This window comes from Drosophila subobscura, chromosome E (genome assembly GCF_008121235.1).
Source record: "Drosophila subobscura isolate 14011-0131.10 chromosome E, UCBerk_Dsub_1.0, whole genome shotgun sequence".
NCBI lineage: Eukaryota > Metazoa > Arthropoda > Insecta > Diptera > Drosophilidae > Drosophila > Drosophila subobscura.
In genome coordinates this window covers 7,025,062-7,044,490 of record NC_048531.1, presented here as the reverse complement: position 1 = coordinate 7,044,490, position 19,429 = coordinate 7,025,062, and the positions used below count along the sequence as shown (strand labels likewise).

General features: G+C 43.7%; 1 protein-coding gene across 6 annotated transcripts; it reads left to right on the top strand.

The window, feature by feature from the left end:
• Window positions 1-807: 807 nt before the first annotated feature.
• Window positions 808-19,098, top strand: LOC117889904 (myc box-dependent-interacting protein 1). Of its 6 annotated transcripts, XM_034794423.1 has the most exons (11): window positions 822-1,397; window positions 14,224-14,359; window positions 14,432-14,622; window positions 14,687-14,791; window positions 14,851-15,021; window positions 15,089-15,170; window positions 15,262-15,387; window positions 16,357-16,631; window positions 16,743-16,902; window positions 17,995-18,137; window positions 18,279-19,098. In XM_034794423.1, exons 1-11 carry the CDS (start codon window positions 1,329-1,331, stop codon window positions 18,357-18,359), a joined length of 1,539 nt encoding a protein of 512 aa, XP_034650314.1. In that variant the 5' UTR covers window positions 822-1,328; the 3' UTR covers window positions 18,360-19,098. The 6 variants fall into 6 exon arrangements, with proteins under 6 accessions (XP_034650311.1, XP_034650313.1, XP_034650312.1 ...); XM_034794420.1 differs by having other exon boundaries at window positions 808-1,397; window positions 16,357-17,136; XM_034794422.1 differs by having other exon boundaries at window positions 817-1,397; window positions 16,417-16,902.
• Window positions 19,099-19,429: the final 331 nt, after the last annotated feature.

Here is a 19,429-nt window from a genome sequence, read left to right as displayed (position 1 = left end):
ATACACCGTATATCCAGTTTTTTCATGCCATTCTTTCAGATATTTAAAAAATTAATTGTGCAGATTTTTATGGCAAACGATCAATTTGATTCTGATCATGAACTAGACTTTGACATGAGCCTCGCATTTCAACTCGTTTTTTAACTTGGTGAATTGGCATTGCATACTTAAAAATACTAAAATAATAGCAAGAAAATACTCTAAAAAATTTAATGTAACTGCCAGACGGACAGACAGACATGGCCAAATCGACTCGGCCATTAACCCTGATAACTACTACTAAGAACAGATTATATATTCCTAATGGGGTCGGAAACATTTCCTTCTGTGCGTTACATACATACATCCACTCTTGTGTAAATATACAATATACCCTATATATTTATTAAGATCCTGTGGTTAGGACGGAACTTAAAATATTAGAAAATATATTATATATATATATTATATTGTCAAAAAATATCACGATATATGTATATATATTTTTATTTTAAATAAATATCGATAAATTGATATTTTGTTATATAGTTGACAGCCCTATTCCGCGGTATATTTTGAAAATGAAAAAGTATATTTCGGTATATTTTCGAGGCCCTGACGGTATATTGTATCGATAATTTCGCGGTCACACTGACAACAATATTAGTAAAAACAATACAAATTAAATGGTTAATTTATGTATGACACTCTTTGTCTTGATCTGTACCTAATGCAATTGACTAACTAACGATAATCCCAGTAAATTGGTGCAAGCTAAAACATCACCTCGCCCCGCCTAAAAACAAAATAGCGGATCGTATGAGAGTGAGAGAGGAAGACTGTATTTGTGGCGCTCTCTCTCACTCTCTGTGGCCCCAACTTGGGGCCCCACTCTTTGTACACTCGCGTAGTTTTGGAGCCAAGTGAATCTGTCGACTGGCCGCTCTGTGAGTCCCGTTCCGTCAGCAGCAGCGTCAGGTTAGAAAGATTCGTTCGTCGCCGCCTTCCATCTCGTCGCCTACGTCTACGTGCCATCTACGAAAAATCTGCATAAATTCGACGCGTCCGTCTGAAACTGCATAAAAATAGCAGAAGCCAGCGAGGCGAAAATATATTTCGGTTTAACAAGTGTGTGGCGCGCGACTTGCTCGTTTATTGTTAACACAGCAGAAAGAGGAAATCTGCTGTTGTCGTCGTCGTCGTCGTTGGGTGTTCACTGTGCATTTAAAGTTATCATTTTAACGTGTGTGGCCGGCCAATAGTCGGAAATTCTGTAGCCAGGCCAGTGCATATAAATAAATATATCTAAAATTCATCTAATTATAAATTAACAAATATTCACACACTGAATGTCCGAGAATAAAGGCATCATGCTGGCCAAATCTGTTCAAAAACACGCTGGACGTGCCAAGGAGAAGGTGAGTGCAACGAAATTTCCCTTTTAGTGGGGATTTGGGGCGAGCAGCTGCAGTTGCAGGTGGCATACGGCGCACCAACGCCCACGCATGTGGTGGGGATGGGCAGGTTGCACTCGCAGTTGGCCACGCCTACACGCAACTGCTGTGTAATCCTCGTTGCATTTTTTACGCTCCAGCCAAAGTCATGTCCCTGCCCCAGTTCCTAGCTGGGTCACTAACACACTCTCACACACACAGGGCTTCTCCATCGATTTCCAGTCCATTTCCATTTAGATCTGTGCCAAAAGAAATTGGGGAAAAATCCCCACCGAGGCGGGAAACCCCTACTAATAGTTAGTTGTGGGAAGTGCAGGGCGAGCTTTCACTGGGGAGAATCATCAGACACCTGTCGTGGGACCCAATCCAATCTGTTTATCATTTTCATCTTAAGTACTCCCTTCCAATCCCAAATCCCATCCAATCGAATCCATTCATGAGCTGCGATGTTGCGCTGTTACTTTACTGATTTTCTGCCCGTGTACTCAAATCTGTTTCATCTTACCCGCAAGATGCGTACAAGTGAAAGTTTTTGTAGTTTTTGTTATTATTATATTCGTTTCGTGGAGGTTCGGTTCGGTTCGGTTTGGTTCGAACCAGCGAAATGTCAATAAAAAAGTGGAGGAAAAACGGAGGAGACAGAGCCCAAACAATGTGTAAAAGCTGACCCACTCGATGGGTTTTGTGCCAAACAAGTTTAGATACCAGCCACAGTCCCAGCCACAGGCCCCAGCACCAGCCCCAGCCCCAGCCCCAGCGCATTCCTCACTACCACAGCGGCTGTGAGAGAGAGGTTCGGGTTTTGGGTCTGGGGTTTGGGGTTCGATGTCTAAAAAATGTTGTAATCTAGCGGTGAGAAATGCTGCTCTACGGATGTGTCTGTGCGAGATGCTGGCATTTAGAGTGGCTGGGAGGGATCTTCAAAGTTCGTTGATATTTCCTCTGCTTCTTCTGTGCGCTCTTCTGCGCTCTTTTCTTTGTTGTTGTTGTTGGGATGCGATGGATGGCTCGTGTTGGTCATTAAACTTGGAACTGAAACATTCCCCAGCTAAATGTCATCTCGAGTATTTTTAAAGTAACCGATTTAGAATTCTCTCTCTTTCGTATCTCTCTCTCTCTTGTTGTTTTTCCTTATTGACTGCAATCGAAGAAACTAACTTACCGACTCTCGGTACATTTCTCGGTCTTTTAGTACAATTTCATAATTTACGCTCAAATGGGAAATTATTTTTAAAACAATCCCGTTCTTGTGCTCTGGGCTGCTGCTGCTCTATTATTTCGCATGGTGTGTGCTCAATTTTCGGAACATTTCATGTGCTGTGTGATTTTTCACATCGAGATGAGCACGAAAATTGTCTTAGAGAAAACTTGTCAAGCACACACACACACTTAGAGATGGCGTTGCCTAGATAGATATTTATTTGAGGTGCGTTTGGATGCCGTGCCCCAACAACTGTTGGCTTTTCCCCGGCATCGTCACCGTCACCATCCCAGCCGCGTGAAAATGTCGCTTTTCCTTCTGGCAGTCAATCTTTAAATAGACGCGACGCACTCTTTTACTCTGTGTGTTGGCTTTTGTTTTATAACTCTATGCATACTTTTCTTTAGCTTTTCTATTTTGCAAAAAAAAAACCAACAAAAAAAGACAAATACATACAACACAACATTTCACCCGCACTGCTTCTCCCTTGCTTTTGCCGTTAGCTCGCTCTTTGGCTATTTTTAAGCAGCGGCACGGAACAGCTGCCAAAAATTGCTCTTTCGTTCTCAGTTTCCCCCTTCCCCTTCCCCTCACTCTGCAACTGACTATCTAGCCGAATGCCCCCCTCCGATTGACATTTTATTGGCATCTTCGATCCGATCCGAACCGAACCAAACCGATCCCCATGCAGAAGCTCAAACTTGCCTCTTGCTTGTTGAACTTCTTGTGGCATTCCCATTCCCCAGTAAATGTCATTTGGTATCTCTGTTTTATTTATAAGTATTTAGATTTCAATGCGAAATTCGTTGTTAACTTGCAATTATCTAGCAGATAAATATAGAATTTGGGACATCAAAGAGTTCATAGTTGTAGTTGTTGTTGTCTCTTCGAAACATTTAAATATATTTATTAATTGATTTATTAGTTATTATTAACTAACTGCAGTTCGTATGAGCAAGCAGTGAAAGCAGTCCTGAAAGCAGTAAAACTTCTCTGTGAACGTTTTAAGCAGTAAAGTAATCCTTAAAGCAGTTTAAATATCCTCATTAAGTAATATAAACATTGAAGCAGTTGCAGGGTCCACTGTTTTTGTGTATTCCTCGTAATTGTGTATTTTAAAACCTTCCAATAATACGTCTGTGCTGCGTAATACCAAACCTCAAAGATTCGTTGGAAAATAATCAAAATTGACAATACAATACTTGGAAATACTCGAATTATGCGGCTGACTTCAAGAGGAAAGTGCAATGAAAACGGGGGAAAAAAAACACTCGCACCTGACACTGCATTTTGAGCCTGCGGAGAGACGTTCTAATATTTCAGATAAACAATTTGTGAGCCGGGGCTGGGGATGGGGCTGGGGCGCGAATAATTATCAGTATGTGCTGATAATGTATGTGCCCGACACTGTGTGATTCCGAAAAAGGGGGGCGTACAGCACAGAAAGATCGCTTACTAAGCTTTATTCAAGCAGTGAGCAGAGAGCCGTCGACGCAATGCAAGCGGCACAAATACAGTTAGAGATACAGCTAGAGATGTGTGTGTGTACGTATGCATGTATTAGTATGCATAATGTGATTGTGAAATCAATTCAAAAGCTTATTGCAAAAAAAAAAAGTGCTCAGTTATTGAAATTACCGAGAGGCAGGCTATGAAAGTGAAGAGCGAAAAGGCATTATGGCTTTTATGTCACTTTTGATTGTATAACAATTGGAATTACTTCACTTTAGCTCAAGAAATTGCTTCATTAATGCACAATTGTGCATAGAAAGAGTGGGAGAGTGGGAGGGCAAAGAGCGGAAGACACTCCGATGGGTGTGAAGTTCAAGTGTTTGTCTGGAGAACGAACCCCACGCAGCTCCTTGACCCTCTCTTCACCTTTCGCCAGTTTCTGATCTATTTTGTGGGCCTTCTAGTTGGTTGCCCAACACCAAAAGAAACATCACAAACACACACGAAGCAACGAGCGAAAGCAAACTTTTTGGAATTCTTTCGTGTGTATGTTTGTGAGGCGCGTGAAAATGCGGCAAGGTCAATTACTCTGTCGATGTCGATGACTAGAGTCCAAACGATACACTGCCACACCGATATAATGGAGCGTATAGGTAATTTTGTTGTTGTTATTTGTTGTTCGCTCACTCGGCGCACGATTTGCTAATCAGAATTCGAACAAAAAAGCATTCACACGCCGAATGGGAATGGGTAATGAATGGGATTCACCTTGTGGAATCAGCCACAGGAGATTATACCCACACAGTGCTCCTCCCTTTATTTGTACATTTATGAATTGCAAGTGCTGCTGTACAATATTGTTTACTATTGTTTGCTGGTACTTTATAGTTAAAGAAAACGTCGAGAGATTCCTCACTGGCAGCACTCAGAAGCATCTCTTCCACTCCTCGGAGCTTTTCTTAGAGCCAGCGGATTATTCACTCTGATATTCTTTGATGTTTAATCATGAATATGCCAGCTCTGTGGCTTTTGTTCATATGAGAAGTGAATAATTCGCACTGGAGGCTCTTTTCCAGCTGTATGTTTGCATGCACCTGTTTTGGTGTCGGATCTGCTAGAGTGCCTAAGACATGAGCATCGCATCGCATCGCATCTCATCTCCGCCCGGCGTAGCAGTGTGTCATGGGTGCAAGTATCCGATTCGTGGCGTTGTTTGGCGGAAGTACGGCAGGTGGGAAAAGGAGAAAACTCGGCCAGAACAAAAGATGCAGTCCCAGTCCCGAACTGATCCCCAAGCCAGAACACACGCGATCTGTTGCTTGTTCTACTTTGAGCTGCAACCAACAAATGACGCCACTCTCGGAGGGGGGCAAGGGAACACCCTGTCTTCCCTCTTCCCTCTTCGCTGTTCCCATGCAAAAGTGTTCCCAGTTTGTATCAGTGTTTGAGGCTGTTGTTTTAGGTAGATAGCAAACAGGTTTCGTGCTTAAACTGCGCTTCGGCTTACGCAATCAGTAAATTATAATTCATCCGTATAATATTTAGATTTGGTTACTCGTTTATATGGAAATGCAGCCAGCATGCCCCTCCAGCCGCTTGAGTTGCCGGGAAACTTTCTTTTGAACCAAAATCAAAACAAAACAGAGCCACAGAGTCGGAGCAGAATAATCTTCATTATTATTATTATTAATTATAGGAGGATATTGCGGAAGTAACAGGGCAATGTGCAGGCTTTTATTTGCCAAAGGATGTGCTCTGATACTTCCTTCAGTTTCCACAGGGTACCTTTTGATTCGGTTTCCAGAAGCTGCCGCCTGGCTGCTCCTCTCTTTTATTTGGTTCATTCAGATTTGACTGCGCTTGTTACGCTCCAATGAACTGTGTTGGGGGGTGTGTGTGTGTGTGTGAGTGCGAGTATTAGCATAGGAATTAGCATAGTTCAAAATTTGCATCGGATGGGACGGGCTCTGTGGCACCTCCAGTACATTTCATCTTTCTGCTGGCAGCCGCTCTCGTGCAATTGTGCCGCTTGTTTGGCAACCTTCGCGTTTTTTTGTGGCTTGCTGCTGCTGTTATTGCCCAATCAGGGACAATTGTTGTGGATGCACCGCCGCCCTGCCGCGTCCACCCGAATATCCGATACCTCACCGAAAGCCGCTGCACAGCCTCAAAGCAAATGCACTCGCAGATGATTTCCCTCCACTTATATCGAGGTTATGAGCAATTTTCCATGAGCTCTGAGCGAGAGAGCGAGAAAGAGATAGTGTGCAAGGGAGGGGGGTGTGGTTGGGGGTGTTGTCTGGCGGGGAGAAGTAGTTAATTTCAATGAGATTTACACGCCACAAAAAAAAAAAAGGGGGGCCAGAGGTAAGACCCATCTCTGTTTGACTTTTTCAATGTCAGTTGCATAATTTGTGCACCGCCGCCGCTCGCTCAAGTGGTTTCTGTGGTTGCTGCGGGCCAGGCCCGCCTTCCATCTTAAATGCTGTGCAATTTTGTTGGAATCTTTCATCTTGCATATTGTACGCCATTTCGGGGCCAATTGATTGTGCATTAGGCGCAGCAATTCGCATGGAAAATGGCAAAATGAGCAGAAATAAAATAATTAAACCCATTGGTGGTAAATGTAGGTGTAGAAATGATTTATTTTTAAATGAATGCACTGCAGTAGAAGGGTAAATTATCGCTTTTAAGACAGTTGAAATCTGGGAGAGCTCTCTACAATAATTGATTGATATTGACAGAGCTACAGAATGGATGCTCAAACGATATTTCCATGCTCTTCTATTCTCTTTGAAACTTTTCGCTTGTGCGTGTTGAAATAGTTTGCCACAGGAGCAATCGCATGTAATCTCATGCTTGTTGCTGGCGTTTCCACATCTTGGCTCGCATTCTGGCCTCAGTTCGCTGCAGGTGCAGTTTCCTCTCAAAGCCCTAATGGAATTCCAAACCGTTTCGAGTCTCGATCAACTGGAAAATTTCGATGCTGTTCGTTTTGTAAATATGTAATGCAGCTGGGCAGCTTGGATTTGTAATTAAAAGCAGTTCACTGACTCGTGCGTACTCGTATTTTCCATTGCGAAATGTAGGAAAGACACAGATACAGATGCGAGATGGAGTGGAGTGGAGTGGAAATATTGTCAATCTGCAGCGATGCGTGCTGCCCGTCTGCGACTATGGGGAAAGATCGCAAACACAGAAAATAAAGCGAGTTTCCATGTTTTTAGGCTGTGCCAACATGACGTATACGTTAAATTTCAATTCTGGTTGCGGAAACCGAAAAAAACAAAAGAAAACTAATAATAAAACTCATTCGCTTATCATTTGAGATTTGCTTATTACGGTATAAGGAATTCACTTCAACTGATAAGCGCACCCACCGTCCACATTCCGTCTGTAGTTCATGTGTTCCCTGTAATGGAATATGGTAGCCCCCTGCCTCCCCCCTGTCTCTCATTATCATGGCACTCCAATTGGAGGAGCCATTGCCCAGGCACGGGGGGACTAAGAGGGAAAGACCGTGATCATGTTATGCAATGACCATTGTTCCTATACATTTGAGATTTGCCAAACGCGATTCTGATAAGCCGAAAAGTAAAACATTTCTGTGCGACTCGACACAAGCGAATGCTGCAAAAGAGAGGCCGCGAGATGTGTGGATGGTTGGAAAGTTGAACCAAATGTGTGTTTCCCAGTGGGTTTTTCGTTTTCCCACTGCTCTTGACCCATTTTCCATGGCCGAGTGATTTTTTGGCAGCGATTTGTTAACGATCTGCTTAATGATTGGCCAACGCACGGACTGGACATTATTCCATTCGTCACGTGCCATAAATTACAGTGTTTTCCAAGAGTATATTTTACGTTTTTCTATGGCTATCTCAGGTCTATGCTTTTCCATGCAAATCACGCGCCCCATCTGACTGCTGGGTCTTCAGTGTTTGCTGAATGATCTCTAATAAGTGGCCAACACTTGAATGAGTTCACTTTGCGCTTCAATGCTAAACGCCTAGCTACAGATACAGATACAGAGAGCTACAGCTACAGCTACAGACACTATTGTAATGACAGACGGCGCAGATACACTTTTGGCTAGTGCTAAGTATGAGCTCATGACTTGACCGCATTCACAGATATTTTTTAGACTTACGAGAACACATTCCCCCGCCCATACAATAGTAGATTTGAGTTCTCAATAGCCTGTGATTGATTAGCATGGACACAATAATATGTTTGTACAATGGCCCCACAGAACTTATGTAACCCACACCAAGGAATAGTAAAAATCGTAGAGCCTTCAGCTTGCAGGGTACCAAAGTGATTGCCAAAACTCTGAGTGATAGAATGCCTTTGTTGATTCATCTACTTAATATTTATTCAGACATAAACATCAGTTACTCCATGTCTAGTATAGCTTCATGATTTTTGAGCAAAACTAAACTCTGCCAACGTGATTCGCTCAGTGAGAAGTTCTCCCCGCGTCTGGGCAAGAGCTAAAGCGATGAAAAAATTCTCCAAATTACATAAGCAGATAATAAGCCACGCGGATACTCACACACACAAATACAGCGAGACAGAGACAATCCAACACAAAAAACGCTTAAAAACAAAACACAACAAAATAATAATGAAAACCTGTCGCCATGCAATAATCTCAAAAGCTGCTGAGGCGACAACAATTGTTCGTCTAAAGCTAGAAAAGAGCATCTGCGAGATACACAACTGGACAGAGACTGAGCCGCAGATACATTCGTGCTCAGCGGAAGCTTTTTTTTTTGCCAGTTAAATTTTTCTTTAAGTTGAATCCATACACATATTTAAGGGGCGCATTTACTTTGCACGACAACCAGGGAACTCTCTTGGATTGTTCAATAGATCTCTGGATTACTTAATGCAGCTTTCAAATAATTATTTTGAATTGGAATCAACAGAGTTTGGACCAGACTTCAGAGAGCGTTTTCATCATCTCTAAAGTATCTCTAGAAGTTCCTCATCTCTCTGAAGCGAATTTCTGTTATATAGTTGAGAGTTTTGGCCCTTTTCCGCTGTTGGTTTCATTGCATTTGTTGACTGTTTATGGGAGCCCTTTCTATTTGCATTCGTTTTGTATTCCGGCTGCAATTAGCTTTGGAATGTTTTGCTGTTTTCTATTTATTCATTTCTAGGAGAGTAAATGTTTTGGCTGGGGCTTGGTGAAAGCGGTGAACCCGGCGAATGCAATTAGCATTAAATGTCCAGTTTGAATGCCATTTCAAAACAAAGCGACAATAGATATCTATTCGGATGAGAAATGTTTACCGATCGAAGCGGATAAGAAGGAATTCTATGTGCAAACGGGTTGCGGATTGACTTCTCCGTCCAAGACTTTGGACCCTGACTTTTGGCCAGAATCTAGCGAAATTGTCGAATGCGCTAATTGATAAATAGAAGCGCTCACATGGCTGCTGTAGCTACATCTAAGATATACATAGATATGTGCATGAGTAGGATAAATATTTACTTCTCTCTGGCTACCATCTTCTTTTTCTTCTACTCAGTTTGCTGCATGTTTTTGATGCGAACTTTCTACAAACGAGTTTCACTTTCCACTCGAAGAAAGCCGCCAAGAGGCAGGCCACAAAATAGAAGGAGAAGACGGGGAATGGAAGAGAAAGAAGCTTGAAAAGAGATTATGCAAAATGATAAAATGGAATACAATTCCCATATATCGATCTTATCGATCTCTTGCGCAATCCAACTCCAAACGATTGAAGTGGAATTCGATTTATCGCCAGTCCATTCCAATTTTCCATTTTCATTTCAACTTCAGCTCGAAAACTGACTCCGAAACTGTCTCCTCAAATGATTATTAATTAACATAACGATATGGGGGAGATCTGCGGCCTGTTGCTGCTGGCTCTTTGCTTTTTCTATTGCTGTCACATGACACTTGACTGTAGGTGGGGTCTCTCCATCTCTCCATCCCTCTTCCCCCCTCTCGCTGCTGGGGTTTCCGTGGGTTTTGGAGTCTCTCGTAGGCAAGGTGTTGAACCGGTTTTGAGCTTCACAGCAATAATAATTTCTTGCTGTCATCAGCATCATCAGCATCAGCATCATGATCGACTCAATGGGCACCCACCGCTAAGATCAAAACGGGGCAACAAGTTGGGGGGAATACAAATAATAATAATAATGCAAAGAAAAAATGTACTTTTGTGGTAATAGGTTAGGCGGCACACAGACACAGACACACAGATACGGATACAGATGCAAAGAGCGAGAGATAAAGAGAGAGAGAGAGAGAGAGAGAGGCCACGGCTTGGCCCGGACTGTACCGGACCGGCTAAAAAGTGTGTGCCCCCTCCTGCCCGCCCTTCTATACCCGCCCAACAGTCTGTGTCATGGCACATTTCCACATTTCTCTAGCGTTCTCTCTCTCCCCTCCCCCTCTCTCCCTTGGTAGATTTTTTTGCCGCCGGCTGGCGCATTATTCATGCCAATTTCTACAAGTTTTTCTCTTGTGATTTTTTCTCTCTATTTTATTTTTCATTGTCTGCTGCTGTATTTGTTCTGGGCATAAGTGGACAATGTACATATATTGCATGTGTATCTAGATGTTGTACATACGCGGATGTATTCAGAGATATTTGTACCCTTTTCCTTTTTTTGCATTCATTTGTGCAACTTTTGGGGGTATGAGCATTTCCCAGCTCCGACAGGAAGCGAAGTTTTAATAAAGAAAAGCACTGAATGCAGGAGGAGAGCCTCTTTGAATGAATAATATCCCTAAAAAAGGGACTGGAATGAATGAGGATTGCAATCAGCCGAGTCATGGAATGAGTGAGGAAAATAAATAATCTGCAGAACGCATAAATGATAAAAAAGTGTAGTAAAAAATCAGCAAAAGTGAGTGAAAATTGAGTGATGGAATGTATGAATGAAAGATTAAGAGGTATTCGCTAGTTCGAGCACTGCCAATGCGACTTGTTGCACGCTGCACATTGCACACTGCGAATGATTTTCTGATTCTCTTGCAACTTGCTGCCTGGCTGCCTGCCTGCCACTGTGCTGTGTGTTGTGTGCTCTGTGCTGTGTTGCATTCTTTGAAAAACTAGGCCAACGTCTGCTTATGGCCAAAAGCCACTGCCACTGCCCCCACTCCCGTAGTTGCCCCCTCCGCGCTTAGTGCACTTTTCATTTGCAGTTGGCTGAACGTTCCGACGTTTCATTTCATTAGATTGCACTCGATGTCGATTCCAAAAGAATGTACGCAGAATGGAGTTTGCTTCTCCATCTACACATTCGTTCCGGTGCACAGACAGACATCTGTGCGATGTTGTCATCGATCCAATCCAATCCAGCCAACCCACATCCTACGCCCATTTCTGCAGTATAACCAAAAGCAGAGATTTTTCACTCTTTCCGAGGTCGCCAACGACCTGTGGCTGCTCTGTGACACTGCCAAGACTGGTGCCAGCCAACGAGACCAAAAGTTTAGCCCACGTTTAGCCACAGACAGGCACGGGCGGAGGTCCAACTCCGTCAAATCTTTTGGCTTCAATTTATGACTTTTCCCAACCTTCTTCGCTGGTTAGACATTTGTTGGACACCCCCTTCCGGACAGTCTCTACGCACATGCTGTATGCGTGGTTAGCGATTTGTGATGCTAAAAGTATGTGGAATTTAGTCGTATATATGTCCATGCATATGTGTAGACATTATATATAGATCTATGACTTTTGGCAACAGACTGCCCAGCGGGAGAGCGAAGATCCAGAGAGAGAGAGAAAGAGCGGCGTCAGTTCTTAAATAAAATGACAAAATATGCAAAAGGCAGACCAGACGTGCGTTCTACATAAACAGACACAGGCACAGGCACAGGCACACCTTGTCTTCTCTTTTCCCCTCTCTGAATATACATAAAATATTTTTATATAGATTTAGAATTCGGTGACGCAAACTGCGACAGACATTACACATGGTGCCTGCCCCAAAAAAAAGTGAGAAGAAATATCAAAACGGAAGTGGACTATCCTTGTGGTAGTACCCGCGGTAGCTCCTCTGATAAGATTCCCCGCGCCTTGGCAACAACGTGGCCCGTCACGCATGATTATCCCTCGTATCTGTGAGGCGTCCAGCAAATGATAATGAATTTCTGTATGATAATATTCGTTTGGTTTTGCATTGAATGGATCATTGGATAACCCACAGAGACACCAACACCCACACAGGCGTCTGTCTTCGCTCGTTTTCCACTTCCACACACACACACCTCAGTTACACAGATATCGAACCAACTAAGGAAGTGAAGTAAATAAAAGCCTTAACCAGAGATCGCAGGCGAAAGACGAGAGACCGTTTGGTTTCAATTACGAAAATGGTCATTAAAATGTCTTGAGACGGCAACAAGTTTGTTGCTTAAGCCACATAGTCATAGCCGAAGCCACAGGCATAGGTACAGGTACAGGTAACAGGTAACAGGTGTGCGTGTGTGTGTGTTAACCATAAAAGGTTCATTCGGGTGGAGCTGCACTTGCTTGAAATATGTCCGCATGTGTGTGTGGATACTCTTGGGAAGCAGTGGAGAACTGTGACTGCTTCATCAGCATAACTGTAAGCAGTGTAAGAACTGTGATGCAAGTAGTTCATTGTGACAAGCAGTAGAACAAGTGCAAGCAGTGGAAGTGCAAGATGTCTGTGCATATAATGAAACAGTTTTGATTTGAATTTTTATGAATAATTTACATAATACATAATTTTTATCCACCCTTTCCGCCAACGTAATTAATAATGGATCATTTTGCTAGATAAGATACGTGCGGTTAGGGCATTCCATGATCGTGCAGGCACACATGTGTACTTCCGTCTTGGCCAATTCCGTATGCGTGCCACATGGTGCGGAGTCATTTGACAATCACTCATGCCGCATAACGGGGCTTAAACGAGTGGTCAACAAACCGAAATTCCTGCCAGAGGAAGTTCTCTCTGTTTCCGAGAGTTTTTGTGGCTTGCGAGCTTATATAAAACTCGTACGAGTACGAGTACGAGTAGTAATACCCATGCCCAGTCTCTACAGAGATATAGATACAAGTATGATATGGTAAGGTAATTATCTCTACGCCTCTCTCTCTCCTCTCTCTCTCTCTCTCTCTCTCTCTCTCTCTCTCTCTCTCTCTCTCTCTCTCTCTCTGTGTTGATGAGCGTTGCGCCAAATTCAATTAGCCAACTGTGTTATCTGTGCGGGGCCAGTTTAGATAGGGTTTGCCTGCTGTTCTGGCCACAAATATTTAGCCACATTTGTTGGATCTTCGCAAATAGAGCGCTTGCTGTGGCTGCTTATCGCTTAGGGTATCTCATATTGGGTTATTCATCGCGTATACGCACAGATGGCCATCCGTGACACTATATTCATCTCTCTCACTCACTCCCCTCTCTCTTTGTTGCTGTTGCTGGCAGCGTGGGCGATGCTGTAATGACAGAGAAAACTGTTACAAGGCTGTGTCAACTTCTATAGGCATTCCATTGGCCCAGCTCTAGCATTCCCCACACTTTGTGTCTGTTTTCACACAGTTTTTTCCGTTCTAGTTTTTTTTTCGATGTGTTTTTTAATTGCTCGTCGAAAAGCCATTAACGGGTGGCCCATGCCATGCCATGCCATGCCATGGATAAGTGCCACAAATTGACCGGAGGCTGCCAGTTCGAAGAGTTCAGCCGAAACTACATACAAATGTAGGTTCTTAACCCAAATGGCGTTGACAGGCAAGATTTGGACAGACTTGGGGCAGATACGCCATAAGCCAGATACTCAGATACGCCGAGCGGATCTGCAAGTGCCAACAGATTTAGCGAATTTGTTGTATTCTCTCACCAGGCAATGTGCCTGAAATAAAAACTCAACGATTGCCAAATAATTTTCCTTTACTCATACCCTTTGGGACATTTTGCTGATGAAAAACGTTAATTGAAGCCGAGCTTAAAGCAGCCAACATCTCTGTGTGGTTCAAATTTATATTTAAATTTTACTGCTTATCTGTACAGTTTATCTGTACTGCTTATCTTCACTGCCTTATGCCACGTGAACTGCTTGATAAGTGGTGGAATTTACAACTTGAATATTCAAGGAAAAACTCTTCTCACAAAAATCCTATCGTCTTTTTACAGATTCTACAAAATTTGGGAAAAGTGGATCGGACTGCAGATGAAATCTTCGACGATCACTTGAACAACTTCAACCGCCAACAAACGAGTGCCAACAGATTACAGAAGGAATTCAACAATTATATAAGATGTGTTCGCGGTAAGATACAATCACAAATTCCCATCAGACTCCTCTGATTACAACAATTTTGTATCTTATTTATTGGGATAGCTGCACAAACCGCCTCCAAGTCGCTGATGGATGCCGTGTGCGAGGTCTACGAGCCACAGTGGAGCGGCTACGATGCGCTGCAAGCACAGACAGGCGCCTCGGAGAGCTTGTGGGCGGACTTTGCACACAAACTGGGGGACCAAGTGCTCATACCACTCAATACATACACTGGACAGTTTCCCGAAATGAAGGTAAGTCCGCAGAAACTTTTCTCAATTGGAATTTCTCAATTCTAATGCGTTCCTTTTGCTGCAGAAAAAAGTTGAGAAGCGCAACCGAAAGCTGATTGACTACGATGGCCAGCGCCATTCGTTCCAAAATCTCCAGGCCAATGCCAACAAACGCAAGGACGACGTCAAGGTGGGTAGATGGCGGATGCTGGGCGATTGATCTTTGTTAATTTTCTGTGCATCCAGCAGCTGACCAAGGGACGCGAGCAGCTCGAGGAGGCACGACGCACCTACGAGATCCTCAATACGGAACTGCACGACGAGCTGCCTGCCCTGTACGACTCCAGAATATTGTTTCTGGTGACCAACTTGCAGACGCTCTTTGCCACCGAGCAGGTCTTCCACAACGAAACTTCCAAGGTGTGTGTCCCAGACCTAATGCGGAGTTTAACTAGAAACGTTTTAAACGTGTCTTCTACCTGTACAGATATACTCGGAACTGGAGGCGATTGTTGACAAACTGGCCACAGAATCGCAGCGCGGCTCTAACACGCTCCGCAAACAAACGAGTAAGTTGTGCACTCACGCACACATACATACACCGAACTGCTTGCTCACTGCTTGCTGACTACTGCTTCGTTTACTCCCGCTCCCGCACAGGCAATGCCATCAAGACGTCGAGTCCAGTGCAGTCGCCGGTGAACAAGCTGAACAACGCCAGCATCAACAGCACCAACTACCAGAATCAAATTACCACAAATGGGGGCTCCAGTCTGGCGAACAGCCGTAAGTCCACCTCCCCTCGAGGGGGTGTTCTCTCCTACACCCACTCTACTCTGTCTCCCTGTCTATCTTTGCTCCTTAATTATTCTCTGTTACTTATTGAATTATTGTTTGTTTCTTTGCTTTCACGTTTTCTTTACCCTTTTTGTGATACTTTTCTTTTGCTCAACCAAACAAATAATTATTATAAATTGCTCGAAACTGTACAAACAAAACAAATCCCATTGCATTAAAGTTTATCTCTAAACAGAGCTCAAAATCATACACAACATATAGAAGCAAATAGCTGTATTATCCCATACCGCACTGTATAGTCTCTATATAGTCTATGATTGATGATTTCGCAGTAGTTTTTGGCAATTTATAAGATATATTTGTTTACATTTTCGTTTCAATTTGTTGGCAACTAATTCGGTTAACTTTTTCGTTGAGTTTGAAACTAAAAACCTTTTGGCATGGCAAGAACATTCCATTTGAGGACGATCGCTCGATTGTAAATACAAAGCAAAATTGTTGGCAACGGCGGCCTGGGCTAGTCCTAATCTATACCATATGCTCGTACTCCTATAAATACTATACCCTATAAGGTTATATATCCCCCAATCTCTCTACGATGATGTGGTATATGGTAGCGTATGGATGTGGATGTGTTTGAGTATGTATGTGGGCTGGCCCAGGCTGCGCGGACTGTGGCCAAATGGAATGTTGCATGTTCCTGTCCAATTGGTGCTCCTTTAGCGCCCCTTAACCTGCATGTCCTGAGTTATATTTGATTTATTTTCTCTCTTTTTATTTGATCTTTTGTTTGGAATGATGCTCTACTCTCTCTCTAACCACAAACAAAACCAAACTACACACAAAACCAAAACATTAATTCAACAACAACAACATCGAACGTGTAAAAATGCAATCAAAATCGAACCACACACAACAAACACGATAAATATAAACTATAAATATGAAAACATGTAGCAACATCCACGAGCTCGTCCCAGCAAGAGCCGAGATTTGATTCAATTTCTTCAACGCCAGAACCAACGCCGGAGTCGCCGTCGCCGGTGCCAAATTTAAAGCAGCGCAACAGCAGCAGCAGCCCAGTGCCAAGCAGTCCTACGCCGGCGGATGGAGTGAATGGTGTGACGATCCAAGCAGTGGAAACATCCGAGCTAAGTAGTCCGAATGCCAACACAAAGATCACAACCACCACACAGACAACGACAGTGACAAAAGCAGCAGGCGAGGGAGCAGCAGAAGCAGTGTTACCCCTCCAGGTGAACGGTAATGGCAGCAACAACAACAATAACCAATCGCCGGCAAGCAGTGCCAGTGCACAGGCGCAGGCAAAGGAAAAGGAAAATGAAAACATCAGCAGCAGCAGCGGTGCCAGTGCCAGTGTCAGTGGCGGTGGCGGCAAGCAGCCCAAAGAGCTGCCCACAACAACAACGAATGCCGAAGCAGCGGCCGAGGCGGCCGCCAATAACGGCAACTCAATCGAGGAACACAAGCAGAAGAAATTAGGTAATGCAACAGCGATAGGCATCAACACAACCACCACTACTACTACTTCCACCAAGCACTTAGTTACATCAACAGATTCAGATACAGATAAAGAAACAGATACAGTTACAAATACAAGTACAAGTACAGTCAGCAATCAGATCAGTAGGCAATTAGTTCATAGGCAAACCGTTAATAATGCTAATAAGAATCCGTTCGAAGAGGACGAAGAGCGCATCTACGAGGTGCCCAATGGTGAGTAAACCTCAATACGAGTCCACTGGGTCCACAGTCTCTCTCTCTAGCTACTAGCTCTCTCTCTTAATATCTCTGTGTAAATCTCTGTCACTATCTCTCTCTGCATCCTTATCCCACTTATAAGAACGCTGTGCGCCGTGTCGTCTGGTCAGAAAACTAACTGGGACACTGCCCAAGCTCAGTCTTAGGCTCAGACTCAGGCTCAGGCCTGTCTAATTTTGTTGTCCACTAAAGAGCGGATCACTGTGTATTTTGTATTGTAATGTTTGGTGTGTGGCATGCTGCAAGGGGCATCCACTCTAAGCAGGCTCCATCGAACCACTCATCCAACATTGACATCGACATCGACATCGACATTGGCGGCCATCTCTGTTCTCATCCCACGGCTTGCAAATGTATCTCTGTTTTCGTTTTGGGTTTTAGTTGTAATTGGGCGAAATGGACTTGGCTACGCTACTGGTTACAGGTGTCCTTCAGCAGCACGTATGTAGGCTATTTATAGCTATAGTATTATTGGTTTATCAAGCTCCAACCACACCCGCCAGCCACCAGACACCAGTCACCAGACACCATCACGCTTCACGATCACCCACGAATACCCCTCACATCATCCATCATTTATCGCTTGCACGTAAGCTGCTTTAATCGTTGGCTTATCCCGCGCTGAACCCCGCCTCAGCCATGAGGCATACTAACCCCGTTTGGGCCAAGTTTGCTCCTTTGTTGTTCCGCTGCGTGCGTTTGTCTACTAAACAGAGCCATGCTATGCCACCATTATTGATGTACACTCCGTGACGTGTGTCTTTACTCGAGCATGGAGGCTAACCCCGAATCATTCTTCTCTCTTCGCATTAGATGCCAACACGGCTGATCTGCCGGCCGGCACGCTCTATCGGGTGAAGGCCACCTACGGCTACGTGAAGGAGGATGTGGACGAGCTGAGCTTTGAGATCGGGGACACAATTCGCGTGATCGAGTACGATGATCCCGAGGACCAGGTAAAGTTAATGCAGTTGAGCTTCGCCCTTCACGGCCTGCCCCTTTCCCTGAGCTAGTTGCCCCCTCCCCGCTTGTGGCATGCACTGGATGGATGCACTTCTTGTCTTTATTGAGTACAGTTCTTTCTTGCCAACTTACAGGAGGAGGGCTGGCTAATGGGTCAGAAGGAGGGCACCAGCGAGAAGGGCCTGTTCCCCGCCAACTTCACGCGTCCCATCTGAGCGGAGTTGGACGCACGGAGCTGGAGCCGGAGCTGAGAACCAATCCACCAAAACAGCCACACAAACCCCAACACTTTTGTTACCCCATCATAAATATCTACAAAACGGAAATCCCAATCCGCAACTTTTGGCCAAACTTTCGTTCTGAAGCGCTGTGTCAGTTTCTGTCCCATTATAAAACATTTTTGTTCTGTGAAACGCATTCTTTCGATTGGATTAGAGCAGTGCTTCCAGTTATTATTAATTATTAATTATTATTGTTGAACCACACAAAGGAATGGCGAAGCAAAAGCAAAAGCAAAACAAACACACTTTGAGGATGTTTCAAATTTTATTTTCTAGTTGTAAGTCTCGGCAAAGCAAATCTACGTATCATACAAACATATATTATTTGTTAAAACTATTATTGTGCTCATAATTAATGCGAACAAATGCGAATGTGTAAAACCAAACCCACACACACACACACACACACACACAAATTCAACGCATATCACTCGAAAGCAAAGAGTAATCGTTAAACAAATTAAGAAAAAGAAAAAAAGAAAGGATGGAACCTGAACCTGAGAACATTTTGTATGTGTATTTTGCAAATATGTAGTACGAGTTTTTTATAGTCAATTGTGGAGTGTAGGGAGAAATGCACGTCTGGTGCCTCCAGGATTTTGATTTGGAAATGGAAATTGTTTTCAATTAATATTACTTGTAATTGTATTTTTTCTTCCTTTTTTTTTGTTTTGTTAAAGTAAACTCGAACTAGCGCCAGCTTTATAACACGAGAACAATCCAATAGTCACTAACAGGTCGATTCGAGGTTTTTATACCCGGTACTCGAAGAGTAAATAGGGTATATTGTATTTGTGCACATAACGGTTGTATGTAACGCACAGAAGGAAACGTCTCCGACCCCATAAAGTATATATATTCTTGATCAGCATCAATAGCCGAGTCGATTGAGCCATGTCTGTCTGTCCGTCCGTCTGTCCGTCTGTCCGTCTGTCCGTCCGTCTTGTTGAGCGCCTGGATCTCAGAGACCATAAAAGCTAGAGCCACCAAATTTTGCATCCAGA